Source organism: Nyctereutes procyonoides, unplaced genomic scaffold (assembly GCF_905146905.1).
Source record: "Nyctereutes procyonoides isolate TBG_1078 unplaced genomic scaffold, NYPRO_anot_genome, whole genome shotgun sequence".
Taxonomy (NCBI): domain Eukaryota; kingdom Metazoa; phylum Chordata; class Mammalia; order Carnivora; family Canidae; genus Nyctereutes; species Nyctereutes procyonoides.
Window position 1 is genome coordinate 27,094,480 of NW_026575043.1, and position 16,419 is coordinate 27,110,898.

A 16,419-nucleotide genomic window follows, 5' to 3' on the forward strand; every position below is an offset into this window, starting at 1 on the left:
AAGAGAAGTGTCCTGAGGATGGAATGGCCACGAGGCAGCGTGAGACTGTTCCACACCTCGGTCAGGTCTGGTGCAGACTCCGCAAGGTCGCTCTCCGGGGCCGGCCGGCGCGGGCGCACAGTGTGCCCGCAGGAGCAGCGCCCACCCCAACCCGCCCCACAGTCTTTGGGAAAACACCTCCAGCTTGGGGCGGGGGGGTGGGGTGGGGACGTGCTTATTTCCCTAACCACAAGGCCAGAACCAGTTGCCGTGGAAACAGTTGGCTCTCAGTTTCATGGGACCCCCACCCAGTTAAGGACGAGGGCGGGCAGCGGGGCTGTAAAAGCAGCAGAGGCTTTAAGGAAAGGCAGCGACAAGCGCGCTCAGGAGCAGGTGCTCCAAGGCGCCGAGTCGGGGGCAGGACGGGGACGGGCAGCCAGGCTGGACTCGGACGCAGCTCTCAGCACCGCACGGATGTTTTTAGGGTAAAATCTGCCCCTGGGGTGGGGGGTCATCTGGGACTTGCCCCGACGAGCCTCGTGCATCGTCCCCCTTACTGGAAACAGTCAAGTCGGCAGCAGCCCCGTATTAGCATGCTCTGGAAGCTTCGGGTGTCTCCATGTCCTTTTCTTCCCTCTTTGATCCCGTTTAATGCCTTGATCGTTAGGAGTCCCCCAAAGTCGAGGAAACAGCAGGATGACCTTGTCTTACTGGGAGCGACCTAATGGCCCTAACATGCTACTGCTCTCTAATGCGTTCTGACGAGTTCCACCAACGCGGCCCCGCGTACCGACCGGATGCAGTGGACCCGTCCACGTGTGTGCCAGGTAACCGTCAGCAATCTCCCCAAAACGTGTGGGTAAAACCAGCTTTTAAGCCTCAGTTTTTGTCAAAGGATTTCTGCCAAGCGACCAGAAGACGGTACCGAGAAAGCTCTTCCTTCGGCACCTGTTATTTTCATAGGATCGTGGCGCGGGATAAGGATTTAGAATCTGTAATGCAGGCAGCCGACCGCAAGGATCCCCCAGAGCGTGGGTCTTCACTCCTCTCAGAAGAGACGCCTGTAAACATTCGGGGTCCTGAGTTCGAGCGCTAAAGAATTCCCCAATTTATGTTAATTTCCTTAAAATCATTTTTTTTTGTCTGAGATGCTTTGGGCACCTTCACGACTCCTTATTTTTCTTTTTCTTTTTTCTTTTTTTTGGGACGATTTTATTTATTTATTCATGAGAGACCCAGAGAGAGAGGCAGAGACAATGCTTGGACAGATTAGGTAACTTGACCAAGGTCACATGGATAGGTAAGTCCGAACCAGAATTCAAACCCTAATTTTTCTGACTCCAGAGGTGCCTCTCAGGATGAAAAAAAATATTTCCCCAGAGAAATCCTGCTTAGATGTAACTGCTGAAATTTGTCACCAGTAAACTCCGGATTTATTGCTCGCCAAAACTATATTTGAAACTGAGCTCCCAGGCTTGATGACTTCTCCACCTATAGAGCCCAAGGGAACATTCGGTTCATTTCAGGTGAAGTGGCACGAGACCGAGTCTGTGCTGCTTTCACACGAAAAGGTGTGACTCCTGAACGGTGAAAGTTCAAACCCCATCCCGGCCCACGAGGACAACTGCGTGTGGAAAACGGGCCTTTCAGCACTGGTTCTGTGGCCACTTTGAGCAGCGAGGACCCAGCGAAGCTGGCTTTGGGCGCCGCCGGGCCAGGCCATCTAACGTTAGGAGCTGAGCTGGCACAGAAAATTTGCCCTTCTTGGAATTCAGCACGAAATATTAAAAAAAAAAAAAAAGCACCATGGGGGTGTTGAATTGCTGTACTGCATGCTTGGAATGGAAATGAAAACTTCAGGGGCGCCTGGGTGGCTCAGGCGGTGAAGCATCTCCCTTTAGCTCAGGTTCTGATCCCCAGGTCCTGGGATCGAGTCCCCTGTGGGATCAGGCGCTCAGCGGGGAACCTGCATCTTCCTCTCCGTCTGCCCCCCCACCCGTATTTGCTCTCTCTCTCTCAAATAAATTAATAAAATATTTTAAAAATAGATACATAAATAAAAAGGGAAAGAAAGCAACCATGAATCAATCAAGCGCAGCTAGTGTCCCCTGATGCGGGGCTTAAATACTTACATAAATCAAGTCGACTTCCTAATTCCAACGGTCTCTGAACTGAAATTCTTCCTACCTAGTGGCAAATCAGGAAATTAGCAATCCCCGCTGACTGGCTTCCAGCAGCAAAACTTCTAGAAGGAGGTTAAGGCTTTGAGCACCAGTCAGCAAAGTGAGCAGCGTTTTACCATTGACCCCGGTATTTAGGGAGCTGATGGTGGACGCCGAGTGGGCGCCAGGAGGTGCCCCTTATACTAGTAACACGCGTACTGCGGCAGCTGGGGGCCAGTGCCGCCCCTAAGCGGGTGGAAGCAGGGCGTCTGGGCTGGAGGTAGGCTGGAGGGCTGCCTGGAGGGGGCTTCAGGGGCTCAGCTCTGCAGCACTCGGAGAGCGGGAAGGACAGGAGCACGCGGTGTCCAGGCTGCGGCCTGTCGCCCCACTGTCGCCCGCCCACCTGTGCATCTCATTGGCCACAGCCCCCGGAAAGCAGAGCCCAAGGGGATTGGGCAGGAACCTGGGGCCCGAGCGGAGCAGAGGCGGGAAGGGGTGGCTGGAGGGGAGCGGGAGTGGCAGCCGGTGTCTCGTGTTTCACGAGCGAGCAAGCGAGGAGGGAGGAAGCTGACGGACGGTCATCTCCACGCACACCCTCCTGTCTCTCCGAATGATGCTCTGGGGGTGTCGGCACAGAGGGAAGCGTCTGCCACAGGCACCGAGCGCAGAGCCTCCGCATCACCGTGAGCAGAAACCCACGTAATGGCGTGAAGACTCTCGGAGGCCAGTCGCCAGACAACATGGACCAGTGATTTCCAAAGCAGAAAATACACGGACGAAGAATGGTTAGTCTCATCGGCACACGTTCTCATGCAGGTTAAACCCAAGTAAGATGGGTCTTTCCTGCTGAATCATCAAGAAAGATAGCTAACGCCTCACACAGAAGGGCCAGCGGGGTCTTTCACATGCTCTTAGGGTCAACTGGCACAGCCTTTCTGAAAATCAACTTAATAGTGATTCTGCTTAAACACAGATAAAGATGAATGCACAAAGATACGCATGAGAGCTTTCATAATAGACCGAAAAAGGAAACAAATGTCCCACCTGACTGCAAGTGTCGACTGAATCAAAGTCCATTCCATCACATTTTGTAGGGGCATTAAAAATCCTGTTCACGGGACATCTGGGGGGCTCCGCGGTGGAGCATCTGCCTCGGGCTCAGGCCGTGACCCCGGGGTCCTGGGATCGAGTCCCATATCGGGGTCCCCGCAGGGACCCTGCTTCTCCCTCTGCCTGGGTCTCTGCCTTTCTCTGTGTGTCTCTCATGGATAAATAAATAAAATCTTAAAAAAAAAAAAAACCTGTTCACAAAGACATTCTTGACCTAAGGTGAGCAGAAATGCAATATGAGAAATCACATGTGTATCAGCACGACCATGTTCAAAGAATAAAGTTAGGAAAATGTTGAAGAAAAAATATCAAAATGTCAGTAATAGTTGCTTTTTCTCTGGATAATGAGATTTATGGTGATTATTTCCCCTTTTGCCTCTTTATGGCTGTGTGTCCTCTCCAAATATTCTAAGATGAGGATGCATTCATTAATATTTATTGGATGCCCACATTGTCTCAGTCACTGTTGGGAGGACCTGGACCCACAAAGCTCTTGAGGCACAGCCCCTGCCTCCATTTGCTTCCGACCTAGTGATCTTTTTCTTTAAAAAGATTTTATTTTTAAAAAAGATTTTATTTTAAAAAAATTTTATTTATTCATGGAAGAGAGAGAGAGAGCAGGGAAAGACGCAGAGGGAGGGGGACAAGTAGACTCACACTGAGCACAGGGCAGGATTCGGACCCTGGGATATGACCCGAGCCGAAACCAAGAGTCGGATGCTTAACTGATGGAGCCACCCAGGGGGAGCCTCTCTAAGTGATTTATTTTTATCTTATAACTTGAAAAACTAGAGAAAAAGAAGATCTTATTTGTATTCCCTGAGCGAGTGAGAAGCAGCGTCCCACCAGTTCCCCGTGGATCCCTTTCCCTTCGACCACCTTTCCGAGCCCGCGGGGATCATGACTGCTTATCTTACAAATAGGTCCAAAGCCCTGTGCAAGGTAAACCAACAGAGCTTTCAGAAAAAGCGAATAAGCAAAATATCTTCAAGGCTCTGGAGGAGCTAACGTGCCCTTAAGTAGGACACAAACGTGCTGACTACAGATGGGGAAAAAATGGCACATCGTATTGAACCAAAATCCAAAGTTAAGTTCTGTTCACGCACCCGTGATTGAGGGTGACAGTGCAGGCCCCCAAGAAGGTAGCGTACAGTTCGCATACAAGACCCCTGTCCAGAATATGTAAAGAGCTCCTCCGTGGCAATAAGAACAAGGCAGACAAGCGGGAGAACAGTGAGCAAAGACCTGAACGGGCAGTCGCAGAAGGACACCAGGTCAGCAGGCAAGGATTCCCGACAGTAGTCCCCATGCATCGCAGACCACGCCCCGAGTGGCATTGCTGCACCCCCGGGTCAGGCACAGAGGTAGCGGCCAACACGGACGTAGGGGTGGGGCACGTGGTCCCCATGTGCTGTGGGTAGGAGTGAGATTGGCACACCCACTGGAGAAGACACCTGGCGGGGTCTGGGAGAGCCAGGCGAGGGTGTTCCAGCATTGGCACCCCCGACCCACACCTGGTATGTCCCTTACCTTACATCCGTCACCGCCAAGACCTCAGCCCGCCCAGCCGTCCATCGCCAGCGGAGTGAGCAGGAACGGGCAGCACATTCGTGCCCGCGGCTCAGTCCCACGTGGCGTGGGTGACAGGCTCCCCACCGAGCGAAAGTAGCACCGTGTCGCTCGGTCTCCGTGGTGCTGGAGGACAACTGCGCTAACCTGTGGGCTGGAATCCAGGTCAGGGACACCTGGGTGGGAGGGCAAAGCGGTGGGCCCGGGTGGCTTCCGGGGTTCTGGTCTCCCCACTGGTGGCTGCTCCGGTGTGCTGTTCACGCGGATTCACCAGAGCATACTTTCCGGTATGAAAATCAAGAACTGCAAGACACGTGTTCATGACCCTGCGTGTGTAGCCGTGACATGTACACATACATGCACACGCGTGTATACAATCCCAGAGCGGTGTGCATGCATGTGTCTTCACCCCCACACACGCATGTGTATGCATCCAACTGTAACCCCCCAGCTGCCCACCCGCCCCCCATCCCCCGCCCGTGTTATCTCCCTTCTAACCTGACTCCGGTAGCTGTTGGCCCACTTCCTCCCCGGACCCTTTATCTGTAGCTGGAATAATAGTCTTGAAGCACAGGCTGGGCCGTATCTGTCTCTGGCTTGTGACCAGCCGCAAGTACCCACGTCAATCAGAATAAAATCCTCGGAGGAGGCATAGATCCCTGACGGCTGATGTCAAACGGTCTCACCACCCAGACCTGTCGGTTTTATCTCTTTATCCTGCTTCATGTGTCCTGATAGTTCTCCTCACCAGCTGACATGCCCTTGACTCAGTTGTGGGCTCACAGCCGGCCTCCCCGCCGCTAGTGTGTTGGCCGCATGGGACCAGGGACCCGGGCTTGCAGCTTCGTTTCTCTGCCAGCACGAAGTAGGCAATGAGTGAAGGAAGGAAGGAGACCAGCACCGAAAAATATAGGAAACAGCAGAACATATATGTTCCACTTTCTTTTATGGGTTAAAACAAAAAAAAGAGAGAGAGAGAGAGAAATTACTTGATGTGCTTCAGGCCTGTTTCTCTCTCCCTCTCTATCTGTTTTCTCCCCCATAACCCCACATGACACGTCCATGCAATGTCATTATATAATCCCAGTGGTTCATAATTAAATGAGGGTGACATCCAGGTAGAGACCCATTATGCTGGAATTCAGGATTTTTAACTGAGCCTTGTTTTGTGGATACATGGCCCTTTTGAATACTAAAAACCCTATCATTTTTCTTGCTAAAAGTATCTGTGTTTGGGACCTAGGGATGCTCCCTTCAGCATTCTGGCTAAGAAAAATTTTCAAACATGGGAACTCGGGTGGCTCAGTGGTTGAGCATCTGCCTTCAACCCAGGGTGTGACCTTGGGGTCCTGGGATTCAGTCTCGCATCGGGCTCCCCGCACGGAGCCTGCTTCTCCCTCTGCCTATGTCTCTGCCTCTCTCTGTGTGTCTCTCATGAATAAATAAATAAAATCTTTAAAAAACTTTTTTTCAAACAAAATAACACCATTTTGTTAGGCTTTACAACAATTCAAAACTTTTCAGACCCAGAGGATGAATTGTTCGTAAGGGCCTGTGTCCAGAGATTGAAGTTGTCTCCATCAGAACTCATACCTTCCTGTCCTCAGAATGAACCGGGGGGCTCCGGGAGCAGGCAAGGGTGTTCACAGTTCATTTCTGTGTCTGTATAGACTGGCTAGTTACCTTTTCACAGAGCCACCCAGTGGGGTGTGCCCCTTGATAGGCGTCTAAAAACCGACAAAATGTGCAAATGTTGGCACGGGGAGGGAGAAGTCCAGTTTGGTTGTCAACCTGCTTGGCCCTTCAATTCAAGTATAAAAAAAAAAAAGAGTTTCAGGCCGTTTGGGTTACTACATAGCTGACGATACAGTTTTGTTGCTTTGTTTTTTAGTTGGAAAAATGAGAAACCATGATAAGGCCGCGAGTACACAATATGTACTCAGCTGCTAGGAAGACTCTCCTTCCCCTCCTCCCTCTGGGAAAGCAATAAGCATAACATCGAGCTGTAACTGTAACTGCAGATTAAATAATAAAATGAGTCCCAAGAGACACTGAGTATAACAAGGCCAGTATCAGATCATTCGCTCATCAAGTAGTCTAATCTTTCAGTAAGGCAGGCCGTGATGGCTATAGGGGAACAATGATGCTTTTAGGTCGGAGTGAGTGCGAAGCAACCGCTCCTGTCAGAGGAGAAGGCAATGCCAAGGTTCATGTTGGAGTCAGACTTACAGCTCAGGAGGGCAGAGCACGAAGTAATGAGGATATGCATGTGGCTCCAGTGTGGGGATTCTGGTTTCACTGGTTGCATGTCTTGGAAGAGCTGTGTAACCCAGGGTGAGTTTGTTAACCTCTCTGAATATCAGCTTCCCAGGGGTGTAACATGAGGATGGTAAAAACACCTAATCTGCGGGGCTTTTGTGACGATCCAGTGAGGTCTTAGTTCCAAAAATATTTTATTTTATTTTTAAAGATTTTATTTATTTATTCATGACAGACACAGAGAGAGAGAGAGAGAGAGAGAGAGAGAGAGAGAGAGGCAGAGACACAGGCAGAGGGAGAAGCAGGCTCCATGCAGGGAGCCCAACATGGGACTCGGTCCCAGGTCTCCAGGATCAGGTTCTGGGCTGAAGGAGGTGCTAAACCTCTGAGCCACCTGGGCTGCCCCCCAAAAATATTTTATAGCCAAGAATACGCTTTGATAATGTATAGGATTATTAGTGTGCTTGAATAATTCCTTAAATACCTCTTACTTCCTCCCTCCCTCCTACAGTCACATCCGCAGAGTTTAGCTGAAGTACTCCCATCCCTGCGGCCTGCATATCCCTACTGTTGTAGATGAGGATGGATTTCAGTAATTAAATGAAAAAGTTGTCTATGTTTCATATCTGAACCATCCTGCCTAAGGCTTCAGAATAGAAAGATGGTCTTCTCTGAAACCCAGATATTAATGCTACACATATATAAACAAGCAATGCCCTGGCGCCCCTGAAGGTAGGAAGCCAGATGAAGATTGAAAAGTGAGGAAAATCTCCTCCTTCCCCGTCCCAGATGGAACAAATGTTTTCTTCTCCAGGATAGGATAGGTGGCTATTTGGTGAACGCATACCCTGTGCCAAGCACTGTGCTGCGCTTTATTGGATGTGACCCTCTCAGCATCCTGTGCCGTGATTGCTGCCTACAGACACGAAGACTATAATTAGAATAAGTAGCTGAACCCGGGTCACAGAGGATTTGAACCCAAACCTGCCTAATTCCTTTCCTGGTCTTTTTCTGTTTGTGAACTGATGATTTACCTCCTCTGTTTGAACCAACTTTGTGTACCTGTGTTTGCCCTTCTGTCCCTTTATCCTTTCATTTTTTTGATGCCAGTAATGAGTAGGGCAGAGGCTTATGACAGAGATGTCTAAGGTGCGGCCGCCATGCTTAAGGAATTGTTGTGATCCCCTGCAGGAAAGGGGACAGGCGGACAAATCCCTATATGACTTGTAGGAATTGCAGAGGCCCGTAGGGGATGGAGCGTTAGCCTCCTTGTCTGGAACGTGCAAGTAGCGCTCTGTCTACTTTACTCAGCTGTTGTCAGGATAGAGTGACACACCTTTATCAGGGGTCTGGCAAAGACCCTGACTCCTAGTTGAAACGCTCAGTACATGGACCCAATAATGTTGCCAGGATAATAACTGGGATCCCAGGCTGGCAAAGCAACTTGGTGTCAGATCTCGAGAGCCTCAAATGCCAGTCTAAAGAGTTCAGACCTTCAGCTTGATAAAAACAGTTGTGCCAGGGTCAGTAATCATTCTGAAAAGAAATTAGAGCAGATGCTCTTTTGCACCACCTTTCAAAATTCATCGTGAATGAGGTAGAGTTAAGGGGCACAGTTGGAACTGGTTTAGAGGACTTTTTATATTTGATGCACTAAAAGGAAAGATGATGTTTTCAAGTTTTTAATGCCCTGTACTTTTTCTCCCACAGTAATTAGTGAATGCCAAAGACGGCAACTGGAGTCTGTGAGCTACTCCTCTCGCTACGCTCTGGGCCTCTTTTATGAAGCTGGCACGAAGATTGATGTCCCTTGGGCTGGGCAGTACATCACCAGTAATCCCTGCATACGCTTCATCTCCATTGATAATAAGAAACGCAATATAGGTCAGTACCCCCATTATTCCCCTTAAATACAGTAACAATGGTGGGTGTAGATCATGAAAAATGCTGTTTAATTGAGTATTGCCATTCTGAACAGAGCAAGCATTTAACTCCAAGCCACAGGGGATAAAATTTAATGTCACATTTAGCCAATAATAAAATACACAGTGAAACCAGCAAAGTTTTTCGGAAAATCATTCCCCACATGGTTTGTATTGCTGAGTTCATGAAAATAGTGTCAGAAGTTTTAAGATTTCAAAATGGCGCCAATTCTATCGCTTTAATCTGGGCCCATCTATATGCAGAAGGATCTCTCCTCCTTTGTGGCTTGGTGGAGTTTGTTTGGCTTCGTTTCTGAAATTTGCTAAGTGCTGCTCTTTCCATTTCCCAGGCTGGAAATAAAAAGCGAATTGTACTATGTTATGAGAATCCTCCACTTCAATATAATCTGATTTATGTAATTTTCATCTCAAAGACTACATAAAAACACTTCGTGTACAATATAACAGAAATGATAGGTAAAATGTTTCATAAGAGTTCACTAGAATGGGCTAAAACCTACACGCCACCCTTTTTTGTTGAAGGCAGTTATTAAAATTAGATTTGAATCACAAGAATAAACATAACGCTCATCTTTGGAGCAAAGGAGAAAGTGTATTCTTCTTTGCAGGATTAGAACAATCCCTGAGATGACTGCTTTTTGAAGAATAAACGGTAATGATGGAAAACGACTAGATTCTTGAAGGGAGTCGTCATCTCAATTTGTTACGGCGTTTTATGGCACAGTGATGGTTTCTCCAAGCTGTTAGTTAGAAGTCTTTCTTGATAAAATCACCAACTAACGTCTTTTGGCCTGCCAGAGCTTTATAATGATAGAATTGGGCTGGAGTATGGTTTTTATATCAGAGCACATGATCTTAGAAAAATGTTTCTTTTATAACTTAAAACTCCCTCGGGGATAGATTGTTTATGTTCACATGATACCACATATATGTACAATCAGCAGTTCGTGAAATGCCCTGTAACAGCAATGGACTAACCATTTTTAACTCTACAATTGCTTGGTTCTGACAAAAGAATAGCCAGCCCTTGATAGGTGTGATATCTGTTAGGGTGAAGACAGCCGTGTATAACACAAAAACCAATTTAAACTTGTTTAAACAACATAAGGTCATTTGTTATATTACCTACTGTGGATTGCAGTGCATCCCTCCAAAACTCCTGGGCCGAAGCCCTGTTCCAGGATAACTGGCGGCCTTACCAAATGAGCGCGAGAGAGTTCTCTCCTGTGCGTTTACCAAAAGAACATCATGGGAGGTCACAAGAGGGTGGCGAGAAGGCGGGAAGGCAGGCTGTCTGCAAGCCAGGAAGAGAGGCTTTACTAGAAACCAAATCGCCGGACACCTTGGTCTTGATCTCCCCAGCCTCTGGAGCTACGAGAAATAGATTTCTGTTGCTTACGCCATGCCGCCTGTTGGACTGCATTTTGTTATGCCAGTCCAGGCCGACCGACACCTTATCCAAGTGGAGGAAAGTTGGGGAGATGTCAGGAATGATCGATTCAGGACCTGAGCAGTACCTTCCAGGGTCTAGAATTTCCCTTTTCTGCTCTCTTCCACTCTTGAGGTGGACCTTCTCTTCCAAGAGGATTGGGAGCAAGATGGCACTAACCATTAGAATTACATGCAGACCCAAAGACGTGCTCAGGAAGGAGAGGGACCATTACGTTTCTGTTTCTAGGAATCAAGGAATTCTCTCCAGAGCCCCCTCAGTTGGCCTTACCTTGTATGTCATCGGTCAGAGTTGGGTTACTCGAACAGTCTGAAACCCATCATTTGCTGGCAAGGGTGATGGGACTGCCACGATGAACTCGACAGATCAAGGTTTACTCCTAGAATCGGCGTTAGGATCATCTCCCTTTAGCCGTATGAGGGGTAGACTCCTGAATGAAATAGGGTTTTGTCTGGAGGAGAGAAGGGAGTAAGTAGCAGATGCTAGGTCGGCCATATGTGACACCCATTATTTTCAAATAGAGTCACATCGTAGGTGGGAGGTGAAGCTCTAAAGTTGACACGTAAGGAGAAGAATCATGTAGATTCAAAATTATCTTTGAAGATCCCTTAAAACTACATGACGTTTTGGAGACGGAGCTACCTTTCAGTAAGTTCAGGATAGCCATCTTTCCAATATCCAGTGGATTTCAGTTTCTTTGGGTGAGGCCGGATGAAATAGTCGGCTCGCATTTATAGGACGGAGTGATCTTTCCTACTGTGAGAGGCGCACAGAAAGAAAGAAACAGCCGTCGTTGTTATCTCCTACCAGGTTAAATCACTGCACAAATGGAGTGGGGTGGTGGATGATAGCACCCACAGTTATGCAAATGCAGAAGAGCACAACATAAAATTAAAATAAACATATTTTAATTTCTCACATGATTGGCAGCCTCTGAAATAAGAGAGATAATTTTTTGTTTTTTTTTTATTTTTATTTAGTTTTATTCCATTTTCTTTTTGTGGTATTAACAACCACATAGTTTGAAAGCAGGAGGGCTGAGTGGATTGGAAACCATGTTTTTGCTATAGCTCATGGCAGTGCCTCTTCAGACAGCAAAGAAATGCCTGCCTTTCTTTGCCAGTTTTATGGAAAATTAATCTTGGATTATGTGAGTTTTAAATTATGGGAGGCCTGCAGTAATAGCATCCCCTAACATAAAATCTAACTGCCTTGCATTTAAACTACTTTTTTTTTTCCTCCTCACTATCTGGGGCCAGGGTGCTAAGTTGAATTCACACAATATAAATGTCCAAATAGTAAAACTCCACTGTATTTTCTTGGCATTAATATTTAAGCAGACTGGTAAGAGGTGTCTCTCTATGTTACTAACACTACCCCACACCCACCCTGTCCTTGGAGTGTTTGATTGAATCTAGAATTAATACTGTAAATACACACACTCAACTAATGAGGGAGAGCGTTTCTGTTCTGTTGAGGTAAAGCAGCAACAAGGTCAAAAGTAGCCGGGTTGAGTCCATAAAACCCAGTTGTGTTGTTAGGTCTTGAAGAGAGCCAGAGGATGAAGGATTAGTGGCCCAGACCAGACAAAGGTCAAGGAGTAAACATGTGTCAGGTGTCGGGGGAACGTAGTACCTGCAGAGAGCTGCCCCAAGAACCAGAACCTCCTTGGCAGAGGGGCTAAGCTCTAAGGCCTGATAGACCAGCTTCAGGACCTTCGTTAGAGGTAAGAGCCACTGTACCCAGGTCTGTGTTCCCCAAAATCCCAAAATGCATTCAAGGAACACCAATTCCTTTTTTTTTTTTTTTTTTTTTTGGAACACCAATTCCTTGATATGCTCTTTGGGAAGGACTCTGTCATCATGTACATTTGCAAAATGCTACCAACTTTACGTCTCCTTTAGAGAGTTTCAGGTCATATTGCCCTATTAGAAGACATTCCTATTAAAAAAAAAAAAAAAACACCACCTTTCCTCTTCATTTAATCTAGAATTTCCCAAATGTATTTGACCAGGGAATCAATTTTATTTGAGCGCCATACCTGCTAATATCTGACGGAAATGGTTCCCCTGGACACCCTTGAGAGACCCTGACCTGACATCACCATTTGTGCTTCAGACCTGAAAAGGAATCCTAGGCCAATAAAGGGGTGTGGGGTGAGGAGTGGGGTGGCCAAGGCTGAGCTGGAAGCCATCTGGAGAAAAAATACGGATTTTTTTTTCAAGAGATGGAAGAAGCTTAGAGCCAACCTCGAGCCCACCAAGAGTTGCCTCATTCCAAGGGATTTAGGGGCTCTGTGTTGGGAACCAGGATCAGAGACCAAATGTTAAAACAAAAGAGGTTTTCAGTGCTCTTATCACTTGGGAAATTATAAAGATTTCAAGGGCGCTGTGCCAGGAACCAAGGGGAGAGACTAGTTCATCTATATTCTATTATTTCACGCCTCCCAAGATCTCAGAGATCCCTCTCAAGACCTTATATTTGGAATTAGAATGGCCAGGAGTAATGTCTTAGATTCAGCTCGGTTCTACCTCTTTATAGCTGTGTGATCTTGGATGAATTACATAAACTATCTGCTTACCGATCAATATGACGAGGAAACAATACCAACCCCAAGGATTTGGGGATGAAATGGCTTGAACATATGAGGAGCTTCGTATAGCACCTAGCAAGTGACGGGCCAGTATCTGTGGTTCCTGTTATCACGACTAACAATGCCACTCTTGCACTTGGATATCCTATTTTCCAAAGCTGAAGGCATAAATATAAAAAGCCTAACTTTAGTGACTGCAACCCGCTGAAATCACTGCGGAGAGGAGGCAGGGTGGCCCTAATGAGTAAGACATATAAGTGACCCTAAAAATGGTTGGTCACAATTTTAGCATCCTTCCCTGTTCGCCATCTGGAAGAGTATTAATGATAGTAAAGTGGCCAATAGACAGCAACCCAGGGAGATTAACGTAATCTGCAATTCTAGAAATGCGGTGGCCAATGACCAGAGTAACATGGCTTTCGGTGACTCATCAAAGGAATCCGTTCAGTTCATCCCAAAACGAAAACAAGCAAATGAATAAACTTTTCGTCATAGGGGATTTACACCTGCCGGTACCTTATTGTTGGGGATCCCTGAGCAACAAACACAGTGTAATACATACTGCCTCTAATAACTGTTTTACAAAAGACGCACAAATGTGCCTCACAGAACTGTTTATTACATCAGCTCTTTATAGGAAAAAAACGGGAGCACGACACGAAATCCTATAAATAATTGGGATGAGCCTGGGGCCTTAAATCCATCTTGGGTTCACTTAGGGGGGTTTGTGACTGTTCCAGTTAAGCAGGGAGCCATGCAATCGACAGCCCAAGGTGGTCTGCTTCAGGATGCGAACAAGTGAGGGATCGTTTGCCCTTAAACTTGTAAGAAATGTACTTAGGAGAGGTAGCAATTGTTTTTTTTTTTTTTTAAGATTTGTTTAGGGAAAAAAAAAAGATTTGTTTAGGGGCGCCGGGGTGGCTCAGTCGGTTAGGCGTTTGCCTTCAGATCAGGTCATGATCTTGGGGTCCTGGGATCGAGTCCTACATCGGGCTCCCTCTCCCTATGCGCCTCCCCCTACTTGTGTGCTTTCTCTCTCTCTCTCTCTCTCTCTCTGCCAAATAAATAAGTAAAATCTGTTTGGGATTTTTATTTATTTATTTTAGAAAGAGCGAGAGAGCGTGCGCATGTGCCAGCAGGGAGGGCGAGGGAGGGGCAGAGGGAGAGAGAGGGGATCCTCAGGCTGACTCCCAGCTCAGCACAGAACCCAACGTGGGGCTTGATCCCGGGACCCATGAGGACGTGACCTGAGCCAAAATCAAGAGTCAGTCGCTCAACCAGCTGAGCCACCCTGGTGCCCTAAGGGAGGGAACGCTTCATTAGGAGAACAAAAAAGGAAGAGAGGAGAAAAAGAAAAGGTCTAGGTAGGAGGGGAAGGAAAGGGGGAAAGGGCTGTAATCATGGAAAATGGTCATGTTTCCCGTTGGGGCTTCTGTTGTAAAATACCGGCTCCGGAAGCGGCGCTCACAGGGAAAGCGGCCGTCGTCGTCTCAGAGGAACCTGCGATGCCCGGCTGACCCCCAGGAGGGAAAAAATGCACGTGTGTGTGCACGTGTGCGCGCGTGCGCGTGGAACCAAATGTCTGTCTGTGGTCGCGCACGTCAGCGGGCACGGATCACAGCACAGACTGACCTCACGTCACGTCCACATTTGCCAGTTCTCGAAACAAAAAAGAAAAGGAAGTTCCACGGAGCACATTCTGTAAGGAGAACATGTGCCCGCAAGGCAAAAGCAAGCCGCAGATCCCTTTCAGCCTCGGGCCTCCCTGGAGCGCGAGCCTCAGTGGGAAGGGTTTACATCCGAGACCGCATCGCCTGGCACTCGCCCAGCACAGCGACTCCTGGGAAGAGCAATGCCAGGGGTGGAGGGAGAGTGGAAAAGTAACTAAATATACTCAAAAACCAACTTTAAAAAATACCCTGTGGAGTCTACTACCGGGAAAAATGCCGTTCGGCCATTGCTTCCAGAGAAACCGAGCTCCCCGACCCTGGATTTCTACGTTCCCATATTCTCAGTTTGCGGAGCAGGTGGTTACGAATATGCGTTCCCTGCCCCACGTGCCAGGCTAGGGGCCAAGAGTTAAGCGGTCTCGATGGCCAGTTTCATGAATCGAAGGTCGTGGTTGGCTCGGGTGAGGAATTCTGAAGAGACACAGAGGCTCTGTTGGCCTAGTGACTTGGGGTCAAGGAACAGCCCTCCTAAACGCAAATGGATGCACAGAAACAGACGACGTAGAGACCATCAACTCACACCTGTCCCCAGAGCCGGGGAGGGACGCCTGGGGGCCCAGGGCGTGACCCCGGGGTCCCGGGATCGAGTCCCACGTCGGGCTCCCTGCATGGAGCCTGCTTCTCCCTCTGCCTGTGTCTCTGCCTCTCTCTGTGTCTCTCATGAATAAATAGATGGGAATCTTTTTTAAAAAATTGAACACTTAAAAAAAGAAGAAGAAGAAGAAACGTTAGGCCAGCCTATTATTTCTCTTTCTCATGCGGCTGCCGAGGAGCTCGACGCGGGTAAGCCGTGCCATGTCCGAGGGCGGGCGCCCGGGGAAAGTAAGCCTGGGGCCTGCGGCCTCCCGGCCTTTCTGTGCCTGCGGACAACGGCGAATCACCAGTTCGCACAGCGGCCACATGAGGAAGTGGGTCCTAAAGCCCGAGAACTTTCAGTTGCTTTGGGTGCCGACCTTCGGCCTTCGTGCCCTGTGCGCCCTGCCCTCTGCGAGCCCAGTTTCCACTGGGCCGTTAGCCTGAAGTCACGGCGACAGGGCCAAGGACGGGGCTGAGGCTGCCGGGGATCCTTGGGCTGGCGGGATGTGGTCCCGACACCAGCCCCGGGGCGCAGGGCCTGAGTGTGGTTTCCTACACTCCTGGGGGGACAGGTGGGGACGAGTGTCAGGCGGGGCCCACGGGTGGAGGAGACAGAGGCTGCCCTGGCTGCTGCCCGCGGCGGGAGGAAAGGCCGGGAGGACAGCGTGCACGGGCTCTGGCACGGGGAGGAGCGCAGGAGGGGCTCCGTGGGCCGGGCCTGCCTGGGCTGTGCGACCCTCTGCCACCCGGGGCCACGTGCCCAGGTGGGGAGCTATCATCTGGCAAAAAACCTGCTGCCTTAGACGTAATGACACCTAATTTTGGCGACTTGTGCTTCCGTCCCTGTAAAGGGTGGTTCCTTTGCTGAGCCCCCGGAGGAGGTGGGATAATGCCACCAGGGAAATGGGGAGAGCTAAGCTGCTTTGCCTGATTGAGGAGAAAAGTGGAGCCATCCCGAGGCAGTGGGGAGGGCGGGGAGCAGGCTGGGGAGGGGAGAGCCGCGGCCGAGGCTGAGCCGACCCGCAGGACAGCGGCGTGGCGTGGGCGT

General features: G+C 48.9%; 1 protein-coding gene across 2 annotated transcripts in view; it reads left to right on the forward strand.

The window, feature by feature from the left end:
• Positions 1-16,419, forward strand: part of RNLS (renalase, FAD dependent amine oxidase) — a 243,598-nt gene that overhangs the window by 180,723 nt on the left and 46,456 nt on the right. For both annotated transcript variants that reach the window (XM_055322061.1, XM_055322062.1), the window contains exon 5: positions 8,790-8,963. In XM_055322061.1, coding sequence (XP_055178036.1) covers positions 8,790-8,963 — 174 coding nt within the window. The remainder of the gene's footprint in view (positions 1-8,789; positions 8,964-16,419) is intronic.